Raw genomic sequence first — 18,101 nt, forward strand, 5'->3', positions numbered from 1 at the left:
GAGAATAATTTTATCATGAAGATGTGATGCATCTAATTTTACAGTAAGTATAACTGGAACAGTAATTGAGTTTTCCAGTAGTTTTTTTTTTTTTCAGTGTCATCTACCACTTTAGCAAGTGTTCTTTTCTTTTTACTTTTTTAATTCTTATTGCCTTTTAAAGCCAAATTCTGCAAAGTAAAGTGTATTTTTATGCAGAAGAATCCTTTAAGCTGTCATCATTGTGACAATGCTATATTTGATTGAGTTCTAAATAACTGTGACGGGAGAAGAAAGCAGTTCCCAGTGTTTATATTTCAATTTCTCTGAGAAGCCTTTGGACTAAATGCACCCAGATTTATTTCTCTGCAACTCAGGAGTTCATTCCATGTTTTACAGGTGGCTGTCTTTTGGCCTAGAATTTCTTGCCAACTAAATGGTCTTGCTTGCTCACTGCTGGCTGTGCTGGCTTGCAATTCCATAGATTCAGCAATAGTTGCTTTCTCTATGTCCTATCTCCTAAATGTAAGTAATAATGATTTTGTGGTACATGGTATGTGTATAATCCAATTAATTAAACACTCTTCTCCTTTGCTTGTCTGAAATATAGATTGCATTAACTAAATAACAAGAGATAAAGCTGTATTACCCTGGAGGCTCATTCCTTTTTCTTCCTTGGTACTAAGAGGAAGCTGGCTCAGCAGTTTAAAGTTAGCTCATAGAAAGAGTAGGCTAATGCCTATAATCATCCTTAGAGGACCAGAAATCCCCTTTTGTTGCTTAGTTTTCCGCAAATCTCCTGCTCCCTTAACTGCCTAGATTTACAGACTGTTACAAGAGAAGGCCTTTTTCCACCAAGGCTGACACATTCATTTTTGCCCCACCTAAAGAGATACCTTCAGGCCTAGGAACAGTATCTACTCTGTCTTTTGGCTTGGAAAGATTTTCCTAGTAAGTCTTTTCCTACATAGCACTGAAAAGCACTAGTGAGGCAAACATTTCTGTGCTCCCTTTGTAAACAAGCAAATACCTTAAACAGCTTAATTCCAGCAGTCATTCATCCAAACCCTTCAGGATAGTTATGTTTCAGATTTGAGAGTTTAGGCTTCTAGAAAACATATATGATACATATAAAGGGCCTGTAAGATACCCATAAGCAAACATTAGCATTTCTATGTTTCTAGTAAAACATATTTCTAATAAAATGTGGTAATACTCATTTTAGGTGGGTTAAATAAAAGCTTTAAAGAGCCTCAAATCCATATCTGTTCAAGTTACATGAACCACTATCTTAATTAGGGTTACATTGCTTTAAGAGACACCATGACCTTGGCAGCTCTTAAAAAGGAGAACATTTCATTGGGCTGGTTGACAGTTTCAGAGATTTAGTCCATTATCATTGTGGCAGGAAGCATGGCAACATGCAGGCAGACATGGTGCTAGAGAAGGAACTGAGAGTTCTACATCTTGATCCACAGGCAGCAGGAGATTGTGCTCCACATTGAGCATAGGTTAAGCAGAGGAGACCGGAAAGCTTATCCCCACAGTGACACACTTCCTCCAACAAGGCCACACCTACTCCAACAAGACCACACCTCCTAACAATACTATTCCCTAAGTATTCAAACACATGAATTTGTGGGGGCCGTAACCAAACCACCACAACCATCAACTACAAAAGCTAAAATTCAAGCAAATAAAAGCCCAGGCTAGGTATACAGATAACTCAGGGGTAAAGCACTTGCTTAGTTTGGTCCCCAGCACTCAGAGGAAGAAGGAGGGGGATGGTACAGGGAGTGAGGGAATGGAGAGGATATAAATTTGTCCCCTATTGATTCAGAGTAGAATATACTATTTATAATAATAATTTTATTAGGGTTTTACACTGAGCAAATTATCTTATTTTAGTCACAATTATTGAATCTGTACAATTGTTTAGCTAACTACAATGTGTTACTTACACCATCTGTTTCATGGGTGCATCATCAACATCTTGGAATGGGAAGCACACATATGCCAAGGGCCTTCTCTGGCCATTCTTGACAGGGTAGGCAACAGGAGAGAAAAGGAGTTGGCGAGGGGAAGAGGGAATGAATCAGATGCTATTGTCAGGGCAACCTTGCAGCTTTGCCTGACTGGAAATAAGATGACTTCTTTATTTATACAGGTTTCACAGAACAAAGATAGACTAATGATTATCCAAGAAGTAGAGATTATATGTTTGATTTTTCATTACATGCCCAGGGTTACAAGTTCAGTCACAATTAGAAAGTACAAATAGAACAAATTTTATTTTTATTATTAGCCCTATAACTCCAATTTAAAGAACCTAAAGAATGTCTCCTCCAAAGCAAAAACATCTCACATATATCAGAGCTTGCTTTTAGGCTCTCAGTGTTTGCTTTAACTCCAGACAAACAGAAAATACCTGAACCAGTATTTTTATGAATATCCAATACTAATACCTATCATTTTATACTATATTGTTTCATCATTCACACAATAAAGTAGAAAAAGTTTATTTTAATCAATCTATCTTATTTACTGAGTTCTATTCCTCCAGGGGTGTATGACCCCCTACCTTTAAGCTGAATTTTCAGGTCCTTCCATCTTTCCCTCAACACTTCCCCAGGACCCCTGGATTTCTGCCCCATGCTTGGCTACAAGTTCCAACATCTGTCTCCATCTGCTGCTGGGCAGAACCTCCTAGAGCACAGTCAAGTTAGGCTCCCGTGCACAGCAGAGCATCATTAATAGTGTCAGGGGCTGGCTCTCTACCATGGGGTGGATCTCAGGTTGGGTCAATTATTTGTTGGACCTTCCCTCAATCTTTGTTCCCTCTTTATCCCTACACTTCTTGCATACAGGGTAATTTTTGGATGAAAGGTTTTGTGGGTGGGTTGTTGTTCCCCTCCTTCCTCTAGTTCTGCCTGGCTAGATGGCGGTCACTTCAATCTTCATGTTTGCCCCTGTCAGGAGTCTCAGCTAGAGTAACACCCATATCCTCCCAGGAGCCTGCCCTGTTGCAGGACTCCAGCTTGACAAAGAGATGATCTCTCTCAGTTTCCCTTCCTGTTCCCAGCCCTCTCACCTCCCACTCCAGTTCACCCCACATCTGATCTCCGCCCTCATTCCCTCCTCATTCTATCTGCAGCCCAGATCCCTCTCTTCATCCGCTTCTGTCTATTCTACTTCCCCTTCTGAGTGACATTTTCAAGAATTCACAATGGGAATCTGAATGGCTTAGAAGCACTTAAATGCTCAATGTTCTTAACCATCAGAGAAATACAAATGAAAACAACTCTAAGATTCCATCCTACACCAGTCAGAATGGCTAAGATCAAAAACTCAAGTGACAACACATGCTGCTCAACTATGTTCATAGCAGCTTTATTCATAATAGCCAGAGTCTGGAAACAACCCAGATGTCCCTCAATGGAGGAATGGATATAGAAATTGTGGTACATTTACACAATGGAATACTAATCAGCAATTAAAAACAAGGAGATCATGAAATTTGCAGGCAAATTCATGGAACTAGAAAAGATCATCCTGAGTGACATAACTCAGACCCACAAAGATGCACATGATATGTACTCACTTATAAGTAGATATTAGACCTATAGCACAGGATAATCATACTATAATCCACAGACCCAAAGAAGCTATTTTGTTCATCTTAATTAACTAAAATTTAGAAGAGACAGAAATTACAATGCTGACAAAGTATAATACTTAAGTTTTCTATATATTTTTTGTATGTATCAATTTATTAACAAATCTGATATACTTAAAGACAGGTACCTGGGCTTGGTTTTGCATGCCTGTAATCCCAGCACTCAGAGAGGTAGAGGCAGGCGGAACTCTCTAATATAATTTATTATGTGTCCTAATGTAGAGCAGGTTAACCTGGTCTACAAATCGAATCCAGGACAGTGGAGGCTACACAGAGAAACCTCGTCTTGAAAAAAACCAAACAAATATAAACATAAATTTAAGAAAGAAGGAAAGACCCATGTGCATATGTGAATTTTTCAATACTGAAAGCATGTGAAATAGAAACAAATACAGTTTCCACTTAAGGAGTGTGTGATTTTGAAAATATAGATGAAGGGATAAGCATTTCTGTAGTTTATTTTTTTTTTAAATAGTGTTATTGTACGGTCTCCTGCCTCTGTGACCAACTGTGGGATTACAAGTATAAAATGTTCTATCACATCCAGGAATTCCTAGATAACCAGTAAATGATGGATGGTTAAGTATCGTCACACATCTTGAATTAACATGTTAAAAATAAATTTTAAATAAAATATACATTTCTAATATTCTGATATATTTAGCATTTCAATGTCAGGAAAGCCAAAATAATTAAAAGATGAACATATCACTGAAAATTATTAAATTAGGATACGTAATAAATTATATTTCAGTGAGTTATGACTTTCTCTGTTCTGATGTAGCATAAAACATACATTATAATTACAATTTTATGTGAGTTACACTGAGAAAATTAATATAGTCATCTTATAATTATTTAGAATCAGTACAACTTTAATTACATTCATTGCTTACATAGTCTGCTTCAGGTGTAAATCATTAACGTCTTCCTGAACTGGAAGCAGAAGACGTAATGATTATATTTTGATTGTTTTAATTAACCACAAATAGGAAAGACAAAGAGATTATTGACAGAACAAAATATTTAATTTACCTATATCTTTTGCTCACAGGTTAATTCTGTTTCTAAGTTCCAATAACTACAGAGCAGGTGAACAAGTGAGTTAGAGTTTTGTATTTTCCTCAAACGCAATGAAGATTGGTTTTCTTTTTTATTTATTTATTTATTTTTTCATAGTAGTTTGAAGAAGAGATGGCTACTTTCAGGTAAACAACCTAAAACTTCTGCAATGGGATTGTTGCTGCTATGTGTGTCACATTCCCGCATGGTTCTTCTCAAAGTCAAACAGAAAAATGAACACCCAGAGACAAAAATAGTAAAGATAGAGAAAAGGTGAAAACAAGTGTTTATTATAGCAGTATGCCATAAGAGGAAAATGTCCTGTCAGGAAGTGTGGAGTCTCCAGAGCCCATGGACCACCATGCAGTCTCTGAGCTGGTTTTTTTTTTAGGTCCCAGACTCCTTTTTCTTTTAATCTTTCCCATGTGTCATTTCCTCCTTCTGGTCTGAAAATAGTACAAACAGACAGCATTGTTCAACCAAAATAGTCAGAAACCACGAAGGAGGTTTCTTCTTGTCCACAGAAGGGCCTTGATTTTGATAGAGGACTCTGTTTGCTGGATGACCTGGTTTTCTAAACCACTCCTACATGTTGTGTGGGGAAGTTATCTCAGGTGGGATGTTATTCTCTTTTCTGTCAGAATCTTATCTTTTTGCCTCCTACTCTATCCTGCCTACCTATCTCCTTACTGCCTTCACATTCTTCCAAATATACATATTTTTGGTTATATCTCTTTCTCTCTTCTCTCAGAACTTATTCTGTTAACAACCTATTTCATTTCCTACATTTAAACACCTCTACCCTTTGCTCTTTCCAGACTGTTAATATGCTAAAATATTCTTTCCATATTCCAGCTTCTACTTGAATTTTAAATATCCCCACAGCTTCTCTCTGGTCTGGCCTTTCCTACTTGTACAGATTTCATGACCAATCAGATCATCTTTGTATTCTCCACTGTCTGATATTCAGCTCTCTCAGTCTATCGCTGTACGAATTTTGGCAATAGTATTTATCAAGACTCGAATCTGACTACATACAAAAGAGGTGTTTTGTTTTGGAAAATGTGTGTATGTTTACATTTGACTCTTATCAATGGCAAGGAATACATATTATGGAAAATTATTGGTGTGGAAGAGGCAAATTTATTCAGATACTGTAGAACTGCATTTTCTTTTTTACTTTGTAGATTATTGTCAATATTTGTTTTTCCTCGTTCCTTTCCTTCAGTCATTGTTGGACTCTCTTCTGATCTTTGATATTTCCACTCTACTGACCTTACCTTATCTAATTCACAAGTTGTCTATGCTCAGCCTTCACTTTACCTGACTTGTCAATTGACACTGGCCATCACTCTCCCATGAATGGCTTTGCCTCACCCCTCAGACACCACACTCTCTTATGTGCACTTCCACTTCTTTGATACTCTGCTGGTCTGCTAGGAAAGCTCCTCTTTTGAGTCCTTGAACAGGTAATTTGTTAATTTTTCACCTACTAAAATCCAGAGTAAATACCTTTACCATGTCAAGGCATTAACTAACCTACTGAAAAGAAGGCTCCTTTTGCTAATTCTTCCTGTTTCTAGTCTTCCAAATATTAATCCTTATCAAGTACTCTGTTTAGTTTTATGGTTCATGGCTCAATCTATTTCTCCTCATTACATTAGAGGAAGACTTTTCAATCTGTTTTCTCATTGATGACCTCTAGTACTTAAAGCAACTACTATCATTATAAACATTACTTAGTGCGATGGTTTTGAATAAGAATGGCTTCCATATGTTTGAATGTTTGTTTCCAAGTTGATGGAACTGTTTAGGAAGGACAAGGAGGTATGATCTTTGCTGAAGGAGCTGGGTCATTGAGAAGAGGGATTGAGGTTTCAAGGGCATATGCCAGGCCCAGTTTCACTTTCTCTGTGTCTCGATCTTGTGAAACAGATGTAAGCTCTCAGCTCCATGCTTGCCTGTCTGCCACTACACTCCATCATCAAGACAATCACAGACCAACTCTCTGAAACTGTAAGCAAGCCCCAATTATATGCTAGTTGCTGTTGTTCAAAGCCAACTTGTTCATGGTGTGTTTCTTCCCAGAAATAGGACAGTAACCAAGACAGAAATTGATACCAGAGTGGCATATTGCTCTGACAGGCCTGACTGACCATGCTGCTTGGTAGCAGAGTGTAGACTTTGGGCTTTGGGTTAGAAAAGTGGTTAAATGCCATAAATGGGGCATAATGGGCCATATGAGTATGAACTTGGAGGACAGCAGTGCTGAGGACAATGTGGACTGTGGAGGGCAATCTCAAAAGATGTCAGAGGGGAATATTAGAGAGCATTCCATTTTTACCCTTGTCCAAAAAAATCTGCTAGAGGCTAAATTGAAGAATTTTAAATTAAAATCATTGGCACAGGAGATTTCAAGACATACTAGTATTGACTGTGTGACTTGGTCATTAGTGATCATTCCTTTGCAGGTCTACAATGAAATAGAGGAAGCTAGACAAAGAGAAATGTAACGTAACTTTTATTTTCATGTTTCAAATGTCTCTGAGGCTTACTGCCTGTCTGCTAACCTAGGCCTTGTCCTGGAAGCTCCTAGCCTCCACACAATCAAACTATGTCCAGAACATTTTCAGCCTCTGAGATTTAATGATGAATAAGCACACCTTTTTTTTTTTTTTTTTTTTGGTCTTACTGACCTCTGGGATGGCTGGTTCAATCCAGCAGTTCTGGCTCAAACTCCTCCCCAGCTGACTTATTCAATCTGGCTTCTCTTAGCTCAGAATTGCTCTGCTTGTCTTCAACCTAACTCCAGCAATCTGCTCTAATCTTCTGGATCCTCCTCACTCTCTGGCTTGTTCTGCCTTTAACCTAAAGTTCTCTCTCTGCAACCTGTCTATTACTCTGGGCAAAACTGCTGCTTTCCCTCTCTGCGTTGCCCCTTATGTAGCTTCCCTTTCCATTCTTTTTTCCTGAGAGTTGGGTGTGTACTGCCAAACCTTTCTCTGACTCACATTTTCTGCCACTCATTTAGACATCACTTTCAAACATGGGTCCTCCGTTCTACAATCTAATTTTACCTACATTGTTTGGGATTAAAGACATGTTCTACCATGCCTGGATCTAAACTTTTCTTTACCTGAAACTTGCTCTATACCAGGCTGGCACTGAACTCAGAACTGCTTGACTCTGTCTCCTGGATTAAAGGTGTGTTTGTATTCCAGCTGGATCACACAGACCTAGGTCTTTGGATGTGATATCTTGTCAGAACACCCATGTTCTGAATTAACAGTTCTCTACAGAGAAATACTATAACATTTTTATTATTGTTTTAATTTCCTCAGATGAGAGAGGAGATGAGAGCCAGTCCCAAGCCTTTCTAGCTCTTTCTGAACTCTTGCTGGCTGGTTCAACTCAACTGTTCTGGCCTAAACTCCTCTCCAAGCTGATTCAAATTAGCATCTCTTGGCATTTGACTGAAATGCTCTGCCTGACTTCAAACTAATTCTGGCAGTATGTTTTGATCTTCTGGCTCCTTCCCATTCTATGGCAAGGGGATTATATATAAGAAATATTAAAATGAACTTAAGACAGGAAACAAATTTTTGTCCAAAAGAATAACACAAACTTTATTAGAAAATTATGAAGTATTAGCTGTCAACTGAAAGATTACAGTTTGATGGTACGAAGATTGGTAGCTGTGTGGATCAAGTCAGCATTTGACTCCACTAGTTAGAAGCCAAGGCTTTTTAATCAAAGTTATAAAGAAACTGTTCACATAAGAACTAGTTCTTCTAAATTAAAACTATGCAGAAAATACAGCAGAAATCTCAGGAGACAGATAGGATGCAGGAATATGTGACATTTCTGCAATTAGACCATTTGCTACTGAGTTGTCTGAAAGCATCACAGCAGCTCTATCTTCTTTTGTATTTATATACATTAAAAATATACCTCAACCTAGCCATTAGTGGAAAATAAAGTACACAATTTAAAAATAAAACTGCAAAATAATGAGTTTACAGCAAAATATGAATTATCTGTACACACATATTTAAGAGGCACATTCTGTTGTATACAGTAACTGTCATATTGGATTCATATTATACACAGTGGTATCTGTTGAGTGGTTTGAGTGAAAACCTAGTACCAAAATATTGATACAAAATAAATTACTTATTACTTAGTATTTTTAAAGTTACATACTTCAAAAAAACCTAGCCAAATGTACAACTAAAAAGTTCACTTTATGAAAAATGATATCAGATTTTAACAAATGGCCCCTTTCAGGATGCATTTGTACCTTTTAAATAAACTACCCTGACATCAAGATTAGTTATACATAACTCTCTAACATGTGATTGACAATTCCCTTCATTTCTTTAACATTGCAACTATACTAGAGAAGAGTGTGCTACCTACTTATCCCCAACTCCAACACTATTGTGCTATTTTCACAAAAAATCATTTACCTTCCCATTTTAGTAGTATTTATCTGATCCTTCCTGCAAAAGGTTTCTGTTCGTGTCTTGAGTCCCTTCAAATATCCGAGAAGCTCAAGTCTGCTGTTTATAACCCTACATGGCTTATGTGAAAGCTGAAAGCACATGTGAAGTCTATGGGATAACTTGATTACTCAAGTCTCAAACATGTTCACAGACATTTTTCAATCTAAAAATCAAAGAATTCACAGTCTTGAATATTTTTAGAATGCTGCGAAGGGTTTGTCTTTGGCATTTCTCCATTAGTTCTAAAACAAAGCACAATGTTTTGTCTTTCTGTCTACCTAATGCCCACACTTTCAGTACATGAAAATGATTGATATTTAACAGCAACTTCACTACTCAGCATTTTTTTTTTTATAAAGCTGCAAAAACAAAAAAAAATACCTTTCAGCATTATACTATGGGAAGCCGAAGTGCTTGATCTTACTGAAATTTTCTTAGTTCTCCTTAGTTATACACTGATAAACAGGATATACTTTATATGAATAAGACAGCCAGGATATAATTCTTGCATGTGAATGCTTCATTAAAGCAAAAAAAAAAAAAAAAGAAAAAAAAAAAGAATATATATTTTCCAATAACATGGCCATCATAAAGTCAAAGTACTGGTCTCTATGGCCATCTGGCTTATCCTCATCCCCTAGGCCCCATTACTTTTTATTTTGAGATAGGGACAGGGTTTCACTAGGTTGCCTAGGCTGGCCTAGCACTTCCTTGATAGCCCAGACAGGCCTTGAACTTGTTGTGAGCCCCTTGCCTCAGTTTCAAGAGTAGTTAAATTACAGTCTTTGCACTTCTAGGTTTGGCCCTGTGGACAAAAGGAAACAAAACAGAAACCAAACAATTGCTAAAAATATTTCATCTATGCAAAGGTCTTGGACAGCAAATACTTGTTGAGTAATGCAGCTTGATTGAGACATTAACATTCTGAAGGCCTAAATGATACCTTTCTACTGTTTTCTTACCAAGCAGAACTGTAAAAATACAAGCAGAGAATGGCGCCCTGAAGATAACAGAACTTATAGTATAAACTGGGCATTTTTACTATTTGGCAGAAAAAAATCTGAGTAAATCTTTAGCTATCCTAGGAAGAAAAACTGGTCTTTTAAATATATTAAAATCTGTAGAATATAACATGTAAAAAGTGGATTTCTGAAAGTACAATTTATATGGCAGTTGATGAATACTACCTATGCAGTTTGATAATACTGCTATCTCCAAGGCAATGTAAATACCTGGCATCAACAGTCCTTCAAGTATTGACCAAATTAATAGTTAAATGTGATACCCAAGTCAAGAATTATCAGCCCCTACTAATAAAATTCAGTAAGAACTGGGGCCTTAGAGTTGGCACTATTTAATGTTTCCAGAATAGTAAGTGCGGATGGTTACCCACTTCCCAGAAGTCAGAGCAGAGTTCTACCTCAACTCTGCCACTTCAGAAATACTATGAGATTTTTCCAAACCCAAAAAGGATCCATCTGGTCATACTCAGTTCTAAAATAAAACACTATGTAAAATTTTCCTGTATAAATGTCCTCAGGGGAATCTGTGAGTGACTTCATGTACTTCTTTTCTGGAGGAGGCTTTACAACGGAGATCAACAAAATCACTAGACAAGATCACAGTTACAGGCACTCCCTCAGAGTTCAGTTGAAATTGGTTTTCTGTAAATGCTTATTTGGAATTTCTAAAGCACTAACTTGGAGAGGCCAAGAGCCTCCATCAATCCCAGCTTGGATGGCCACTCCTGTCACCACTGCCAAGTCAGGGTCTACGGATGTGTTGGGATCTTTTCCAAAGAACTCTTGAATGACCTGGCGGATCCGAGGAATACGAGTAGAGCCCCCAACTAGGACCACCTCATCAATCTCAGTCTTGTCTAAGTGGCCTTCTTTTAATACTTGCTGAATGGGTACGAGGATTTTCTGAAAGAGATCTTCATTGAGGGTATCAAAGAGCTTTCGGGATATTTCAGTCTCAAATAAAACCTGATTTTTCCCACTCTTGCTTTCAGAAAGGCCAGGTTTAAACACTCTGTTCCCATGGTGACCATCCCCTGGGGTAAGCTGGTCTTTTGGCAGTTTAGAGTCACCATTCTGAGGTTTCTGGCTGTCCTTTTCCTCTACAGTGAGTAAAACTGATACCTGGGCAGACTGATGAAGGGTCAAATTTATTTTGACCATTTCCACAGCTTGTCTTAATCTGTGGATCTCCTCTTTCCTGGAAGGGAGAAAGCCATATGTTTGATAAATCTGTTTATATAAATACTGAAGCAGCCTCTGATTGAAGTCTTGTCCTCCAAGCTTGTTGTTTCCTGAAAGAATTACAAACTTTGTTATACATATATGCACATAAATATATACTCTGTATGCTAAAACAGTCTAAGAATAACAAATCCTACAATATATTAAGACTTTATTAATGTAAAAAGAGCCATGTTAAAATCATTTTAATCTAAGTAGTCGGGGCTAACGGTTATCTACTTCCAGAGTCTAGAAACAACTTACTGCAACTATTATCATTTGTATTTCTATTGTGTACTATTGATAAACAGTGCCTAGCAGGGTTAGAAATTCTAAGTGATCTAGATGGGAGTATCTCAATGACATGAAACAACTTTTGACACCACAGAAGAATGAAGTCATAGACTGCCTTTTTAAGCAGCTATCTGAAACACTAACTCATCATACTCAACATAAGTGTTATGATTCACAGTTACCAATAAATACACATTTTCTTTAATTGCTAACATTTAAAAGCTTAATAGAAATGGTTTTATAGGAAGAATAATGTAATATAAACTCAAAGAACATATCTTGGCTCTAATGAATCTGGTTAAGAAAGTGAAAAGTAAATATGTTAGAAGAACTATACAGCTCAATCTAAGCACCCTTACATTTTTAACCTAAAAGGTATAAAACAAAAATCTTAGAGATTTAAAGCTTTTATTTTTTCAGTAATACTTAAATTACATTTTTTAAGATATCTACTTTATGAAGCATAAAACAGATGAAACATCTGAAACTCTTCATTTTAAAGTTTTCTTCCTTTATGCTTCCTTTACCATCACCAAGAAAGCCCTAAAGGAACTTACTCATCTGACTTTTAAGAAGTCCAGCCATTTCATTTTGACAGTTAACTTGTACCTCTGTACATAGACAGATATAAGCAACAGTATATAGAAAATCATAAAATATTCTGAAAACAATACCAATGTTACATGCTGGACATATTGAAGGAAACATGTTTGAACGTCTTTAATTCTGTATTTTTCTTACCAGACATTGCTCGTGTTAGAAACATCCCTCCTTGTTTATTCAGTAATGATACATCAAGAGTTCCTCCACCCAAGTCTATGACCAACACGTAGAAAACATCAACCTTGTGGAGGCCATAGGCCATGGCTGCTGCTGTCGGCTCATTTATCACTCTTAAGATCTTCAGTCCTGAAAGACCCAGGAGAGGAAAACACTTTCTACTCGACTTGTAATAGCATGTTTGTTTCTTCTTTAACAGTGACAAAAGCAGTGGGAAAAAAAATACATTGGTATGAAATACAGAAGTTCTTCTCACTGATGTAACTAAAAGTATTCTTACAGAGTACACAAAAAACAAAACAAAACAAACTAGAGAAAAGCCCAAGTTTACTATCTCAACACTTCACTAACAACTGAAAAAATCCCCACATTGCCCTTCCCTTTAGTTATAAAACTTGATCACTATGCTCTGGTCACATGCAAGGTCCTATAGTCAGGCTTCAGTGTCACTATCTCCATGAGGCATACCTGGTCATTCTATAAACCACCCCTATACTGTGGCAACTCTCTGGCCCTTTATTCTTCCACTCACGCTGCATTCTGATAAAGACTGTACCAGTAGCTCTGAACAAGAATTGACTTATCCTCATGAAGTAAATGGGAATGAATGAACAAGGACACTGTTGCTTGCCATCCATTGGCAGGGAGATCTAGTTATATTACTGAAGAGGTAGGGTAAGTATAAGAAGCTCCCATATAAAAAGTTACATGTTATGCTTATTCTATGCTTCTATCTAGTTGAATACAAGCACCACAAAAGCACGATTTACAGGACGGTGCTACACTATTCAACTTACATATTCTGGAAACATTATATTCACCTTAACAACAAAGACCGTATCTTTTACCAGAAGTACAGAGGGACTCATGTTCTCTCCCAGTTTTTGCCATATGCCTGATTAGCTTATTTTTAACATGCTTTGAGGATGTGTGTGTCCTGGGAGACTGAATGGAACCTGGGCCTCACCTGCTCTATAGAAGTAATTTACCAGAAAGCTACATCTCCAGGCTCAGACTGCTTTTTCTCCCCTAACATAAACATTTAATGTTGTACCAGAGTTCATAACTATCATTGAAAAGCTATATAAACAGAAAGTAAACTCATTGGCCATATAGTTTATATACTTAGTTGATTTACAAAATGATAATTCTTACTGCAAAAGATTTTTGTCGTAGCAAAATCTCAAGAAAATGTACATCAGTCAAGAGTTCTATTACCGGCAAGGTTGGCAGCTTGAATGGTTGAATTTCTCTGCTGTAAGTCAAATTCTGCTGGTACAGAAATGACAGCATTGGCAACTGGCATTCCGAGGTATTCCTCTGCCATTTCCTTTAGTTTCAGCAACAACCGAGAGCCAACATATTCGGGAGAAACAATGATGGTTTCGTTACTTGTCACAGAAAACTCAGCCATCCCATTTCTGTGTAAAACCTGTGAATAAGATTTGAAGAACAAGAATGTAAAAATATATACATATACACATATGTGCATTAACTTTCACATGTACACATTTACTCAACAAAATATCTTTATAAAGTAATAAGACTCACTATAATCTACCCAGTCGCCTTTTCCAGGTAACAGTTTACTGATGCAATACTTAAAATTTATAAAACAAATCCATGTTATAAGTTTCATGAAAAGCAAAATATAAGTCAGGAATTTAACTAGAACCTAGAATAATCTAGGAGAGAACCTAGATTATTCTAGGTTCTAGTAAACTAGAATATTGTAGTATTTAATGATAAATGATATCCAACCCAAAAGACTCTTTTCTTTGAGAGTTGTAAGTTCTAAAAGCCTCAGTGGATACCGTTTTACTTAGACAAAGTACTTTAAAACTTCTCATCAACATCCACAGGTCACTGTTATCACTAATACTGCATTTTGGAGCCATTACTTACTAAAATTATCTCAACAAAAGCACTGCCATGCCTGCAACTCCTGACAACCAGGACGACCACTAAGTGAATAAAGGCCAGACAGTATATAAAAGGAACAACAGGATGGTACACATTCTGGGTGAGACTCAGAAACATAGTGAAGAATTTCTTCATGCTCTTCTTCAACGATTTACATACTGGTTTTTTACGAGATTTTTCATTTCACATCTTTTTTTGTCTGTCTTTGAGCATTTATTTTTTATTAATTACAGACAATTCAAACCACGGGGGGGGGGGGGGAACTACAGAACTTAAAATCACAAAGGAAGCAACAGTACATTCCATAAGCTGCAATCATATAGCTATCTAGTGAGTCTAATTCATTTAGACTCATTTGACCATTTCATAACTTAGAAGAAAAATTCCATATGGGATGAACAAAAACAAAAATTAAATGTTTAAGAGAAACCACCAAAAAATAAATACATAAAAACAATAAAAATCTAAAATCAAAAGAAAAATCAAAGCAGTGGGAAAGGATGAAAGTTCATAATAATTATCACAAAAATCAAAGCTATTCTTCTAAAATTGAGATTTCACGAATGCCTTATATTTTGACACGAAACAACGAATTATACATCATAGATGATAAAGTGAAAAAAGTAATATATTGTCATTAAGGAAAAGAGAAACGTGAAAACAGGACAAAGAAGAAATTTAGAGGCAGGTAGGTCTCTCTGAGTGCTAGGCAAGACAAGTCTACAAATTGAGATCCTGCCTCAAAAATAAAAGCAAACAAACAAATAAATAAAATTAAAGAAAGAAAAATAGCACTAACTATAACTAGGCAAAGGAGTGACATTTAATATAAAATGCCATTTTTCACTTGTGCACTGGCATAAACTGGACATGGTGGCACAGGCCTGTGATCTAAGGACTCACTCAACAAGCTGAGGCCTGCCGGTTCAATGGGTGCCTGACCTCTGTAGCAAGACCTACCTCAATAAGTAAACAACATCAAACTGCCTACTGAAGATACAGACACTCTAAAAATGTTAAGAGCATGCAAACTTTCTGGGCTACAATCTGGGAATATAAATAAAACTCCTTAAAAACACACATTTATATCCAACTCATCAATTCTACAAAGCAGGCAATTTCTGACATACACAAAGATATATATAAGAATACGTACTGAACGTCGAAAATCAGTGATAACCGGCAAAGCAAGGAAAGAGGTATGAATGAGAGGGATCAATTATGTAAGAAAATAGTAGTTCCACCGACATTAACGACAGTGAGCTCCATCTACCACATGCACGTGGCGTTCTGTGCACTTCAAATGAGCCAGGAAACATGACACCAATTGTCGAGAGGTTACATGTATACAAATATGTACATAGAGACTATCCATTCACAGTTCATGAGCATATATCTTCTTTCTTAAAATATCTTGGAAGAACCAACTGGATATTGGGATGATGGCAGAGGAGGCACACAGCAAAGCTCCATCTTCTTGTCCAGGCAGTAACTGAATTGATTCACCAACAGCCGCCGAGAAATTTCTAAGAGAATCTAACTCCCTTACAAATAAAGGCAATTGAGATGCAATGATGTGTAATGTGAAGCCAACGCATTAATTGAAACAGTACAATTAAGTTACACTGACATATAGATTTTAGATTGATTTCATACCTTAAATGGGTATCTGCCAATTTCAGCCTCCAACTCTTCCGGGGTGAAAATCTTACCTATGAATCTTTTAGCATCATATATTGTGTTCTGAGGATTTGAATCTGCTAGCTCTAGGCTTTCATATCCCACATATACGTCACCATCAGTGAAGGACACCATGCTGGGTATGCTGATATGCCCATTTTCATCTGGAATCACCTTTACTTTTCCTGTTCCAGGAAAAAACACACCAACAGAGCAATAGGTGGTACCCAGGTCAATGCCAATCACTTTGGGCGTAGGCAATGGTAAATACTGTTGTGCCAGGTAGCCAGCCAACAGGAGAGTCAAAACAGCTGAACCTGAAAAAAGAAAAAATATATATATATATATACCTTTATAAAACTACCATATACGGTTTCTATAGCAACATCTCCTTACTAACACTCTTGAGACAAATCATAAAGCATTTTACTTTATAGGATTTCAGATATCAAGTTTTTCGTATTCCAATTGGCTACAATTAAAAATAAAGAACTGAGAAAAATAATCAAACCCTCACAACTGTATTATTGCATAATTTGTTACATGAGAATAAAGAAATAAAATGTAAAGTTATTTCAGTAATAATTATGCTGATGTTGAATGGAAAGATCACAAGTGTGAAACAAAAGCTGGATACAATCCAGTTTTATTGTTTGATTTCTATGTAGATGGACAAGTTCCTAAACAGTTTTACCTATGAAATACAATGCCATTATGAAATTCTCACAGCAAAAGCTTTTTCTCACAGTAAAAGCTTTGATACTGTAAGACTAACCTCTTTGATTATCATCTTTACCCATTCAAAACCATAAAATACGTAAGTTGGACGCACTGATTTTGAACATTGCTTAGATATTACTGTTACCTCACAACAGTGTTCTTGCATATTTAAGCACGAATTAAGAATACACATCTCAGAGAGGTAGTAGTTACGGAAAAAGTATACAAGTGCTAAGCGTGATGGCAACACCATGGAAGCTTCCTGAAGACAAGTTTTGCTCACCACTGTATGCCCCAGTAAGAGCCTCAGCAAATATCAATTGAAGAAAAAAGAGCAAATACAAACGTTGTGCATACTGTACACAAAAGCAAATAAGGACATCGCTCTGAATTTAAAATCAAGGTCTCACTTGGTTTCACTAGTATGTGGTATTCAAACTGTTCCCAATCAGACTCACGCTACAAACCCAGAATGTCAGGCTGTAGTGCTGTCGATAATGGCTAGCTCATTCAAAGCAACGCCTGGCTCACAGCCGATCAAGAGCCTATCCACTTGTCTTTTCCAACCTACAGACACATCTTAAAAGCATTTTATCACCATTTAGCAGGGCAATGTGATTCCCAAACCGTATGTTCGGAAGAGAATCCAGCTACAAACACACAGGGACCAGAAACCCCCTCCATCTCCCAATTCTCCATCCCAAGTGAAGCCGAGTCTTCACAGCGAGATCCCCATTACTCCACAGTGTGTTCTTGCAACCGCCACGGAGAACCGAATTCATCTACCGCTTCAGGACCCAGGTCTTTCTTAGACACGCGCACTCCTAGGCCCGCGTCCCTCAGACCTGTGGCTGACAGCAGGACCCCAAGAGGCCTCCACCACCGGACCCCGGCTCCAGGCGCCCCGCCCCCACTTCAGACAGCCTCGGCCACCTTCTCAGGTTCCCTACGGCGGCGTGACCTGGGTCTAGGGGACGAGACAACTAACCCCTGCCCACCCTGTCCTCCTCAAGCCGCCTGGAGGGCTGCCACAGCAGCGGGGACCCCTGAGATACTGACCTAAGATCGTCATCTCTCCGGCCATCAGTCCCGCCGAACGGGCAGAGGGATGACTGTACCGACGGGAGGCACCGCCCCCTAGCAGCCGGCCGTCCCTCAGCCTCCTGGGAAATGTAGTCCGTCAACATCCAAGCAGACGGAGGAACCACGACTGCTACCACAGCAGGGACTCCATCTACC

The 18,101-nt window shown here is 37.7% G+C and overlaps 1 protein-coding gene across 1 annotated transcript; it reads right to left on the reverse strand.

Moving 5' to 3' along the window:
• Window positions 1-8,316: 8,316 nt before the first annotated feature.
• Window positions 8,317-18,074, reverse strand: Hspa13 (heat shock protein family A (Hsp70) member 13). The gene is made up of 5 exons (XM_021627122.2): window positions 17,922-18,074; window positions 16,119-16,459; window positions 13,758-13,971; window positions 12,501-12,668; window positions 8,317-11,536 (listed from the first exon to the last, which is right to left on the reverse strand). Exons 1-5 carry the CDS (start codon window positions 17,944-17,946, stop codon window positions 10,869-10,871), a joined length of 1,416 nt encoding a protein of 471 aa, XP_021482797.1. The 5' UTR covers window positions 17,947-18,074; the 3' UTR covers window positions 8,317-10,868.
• Window positions 18,075-18,101: the final 27 nt, after the last annotated feature.

Source organism: Meriones unguiculatus, chromosome 17 (assembly GCF_030254825.1).
Source record: "Meriones unguiculatus strain TT.TT164.6M chromosome 17, Bangor_MerUng_6.1, whole genome shotgun sequence".
Classification (NCBI taxonomy): domain Eukaryota; kingdom Metazoa; phylum Chordata; class Mammalia; order Rodentia; family Muridae; genus Meriones; species Meriones unguiculatus.

Bases quoted from the DNA above. Each gene is read 5' to 3' on its own strand.
- Hspa13 (XM_021627122.2), bottom strand. From the start codon at position 17,946: ATGGCCGGAGAGATGACGATCTTAG. The intron at 16,460-17,921 runs GTCAGTATCTCA...TTCTTTTTTCAG, and splicing joins CGGAGAGATGACGATCTTAG to GTTCAGCTGTTTTGACTCTC. The intron at 11,537-12,500 runs GTAAGAAAAATA...TAATTCTTTCAG, and splicing joins TCTAACACGAGCAATGTCTG to GAAACAACAAGCTTGGAGGA.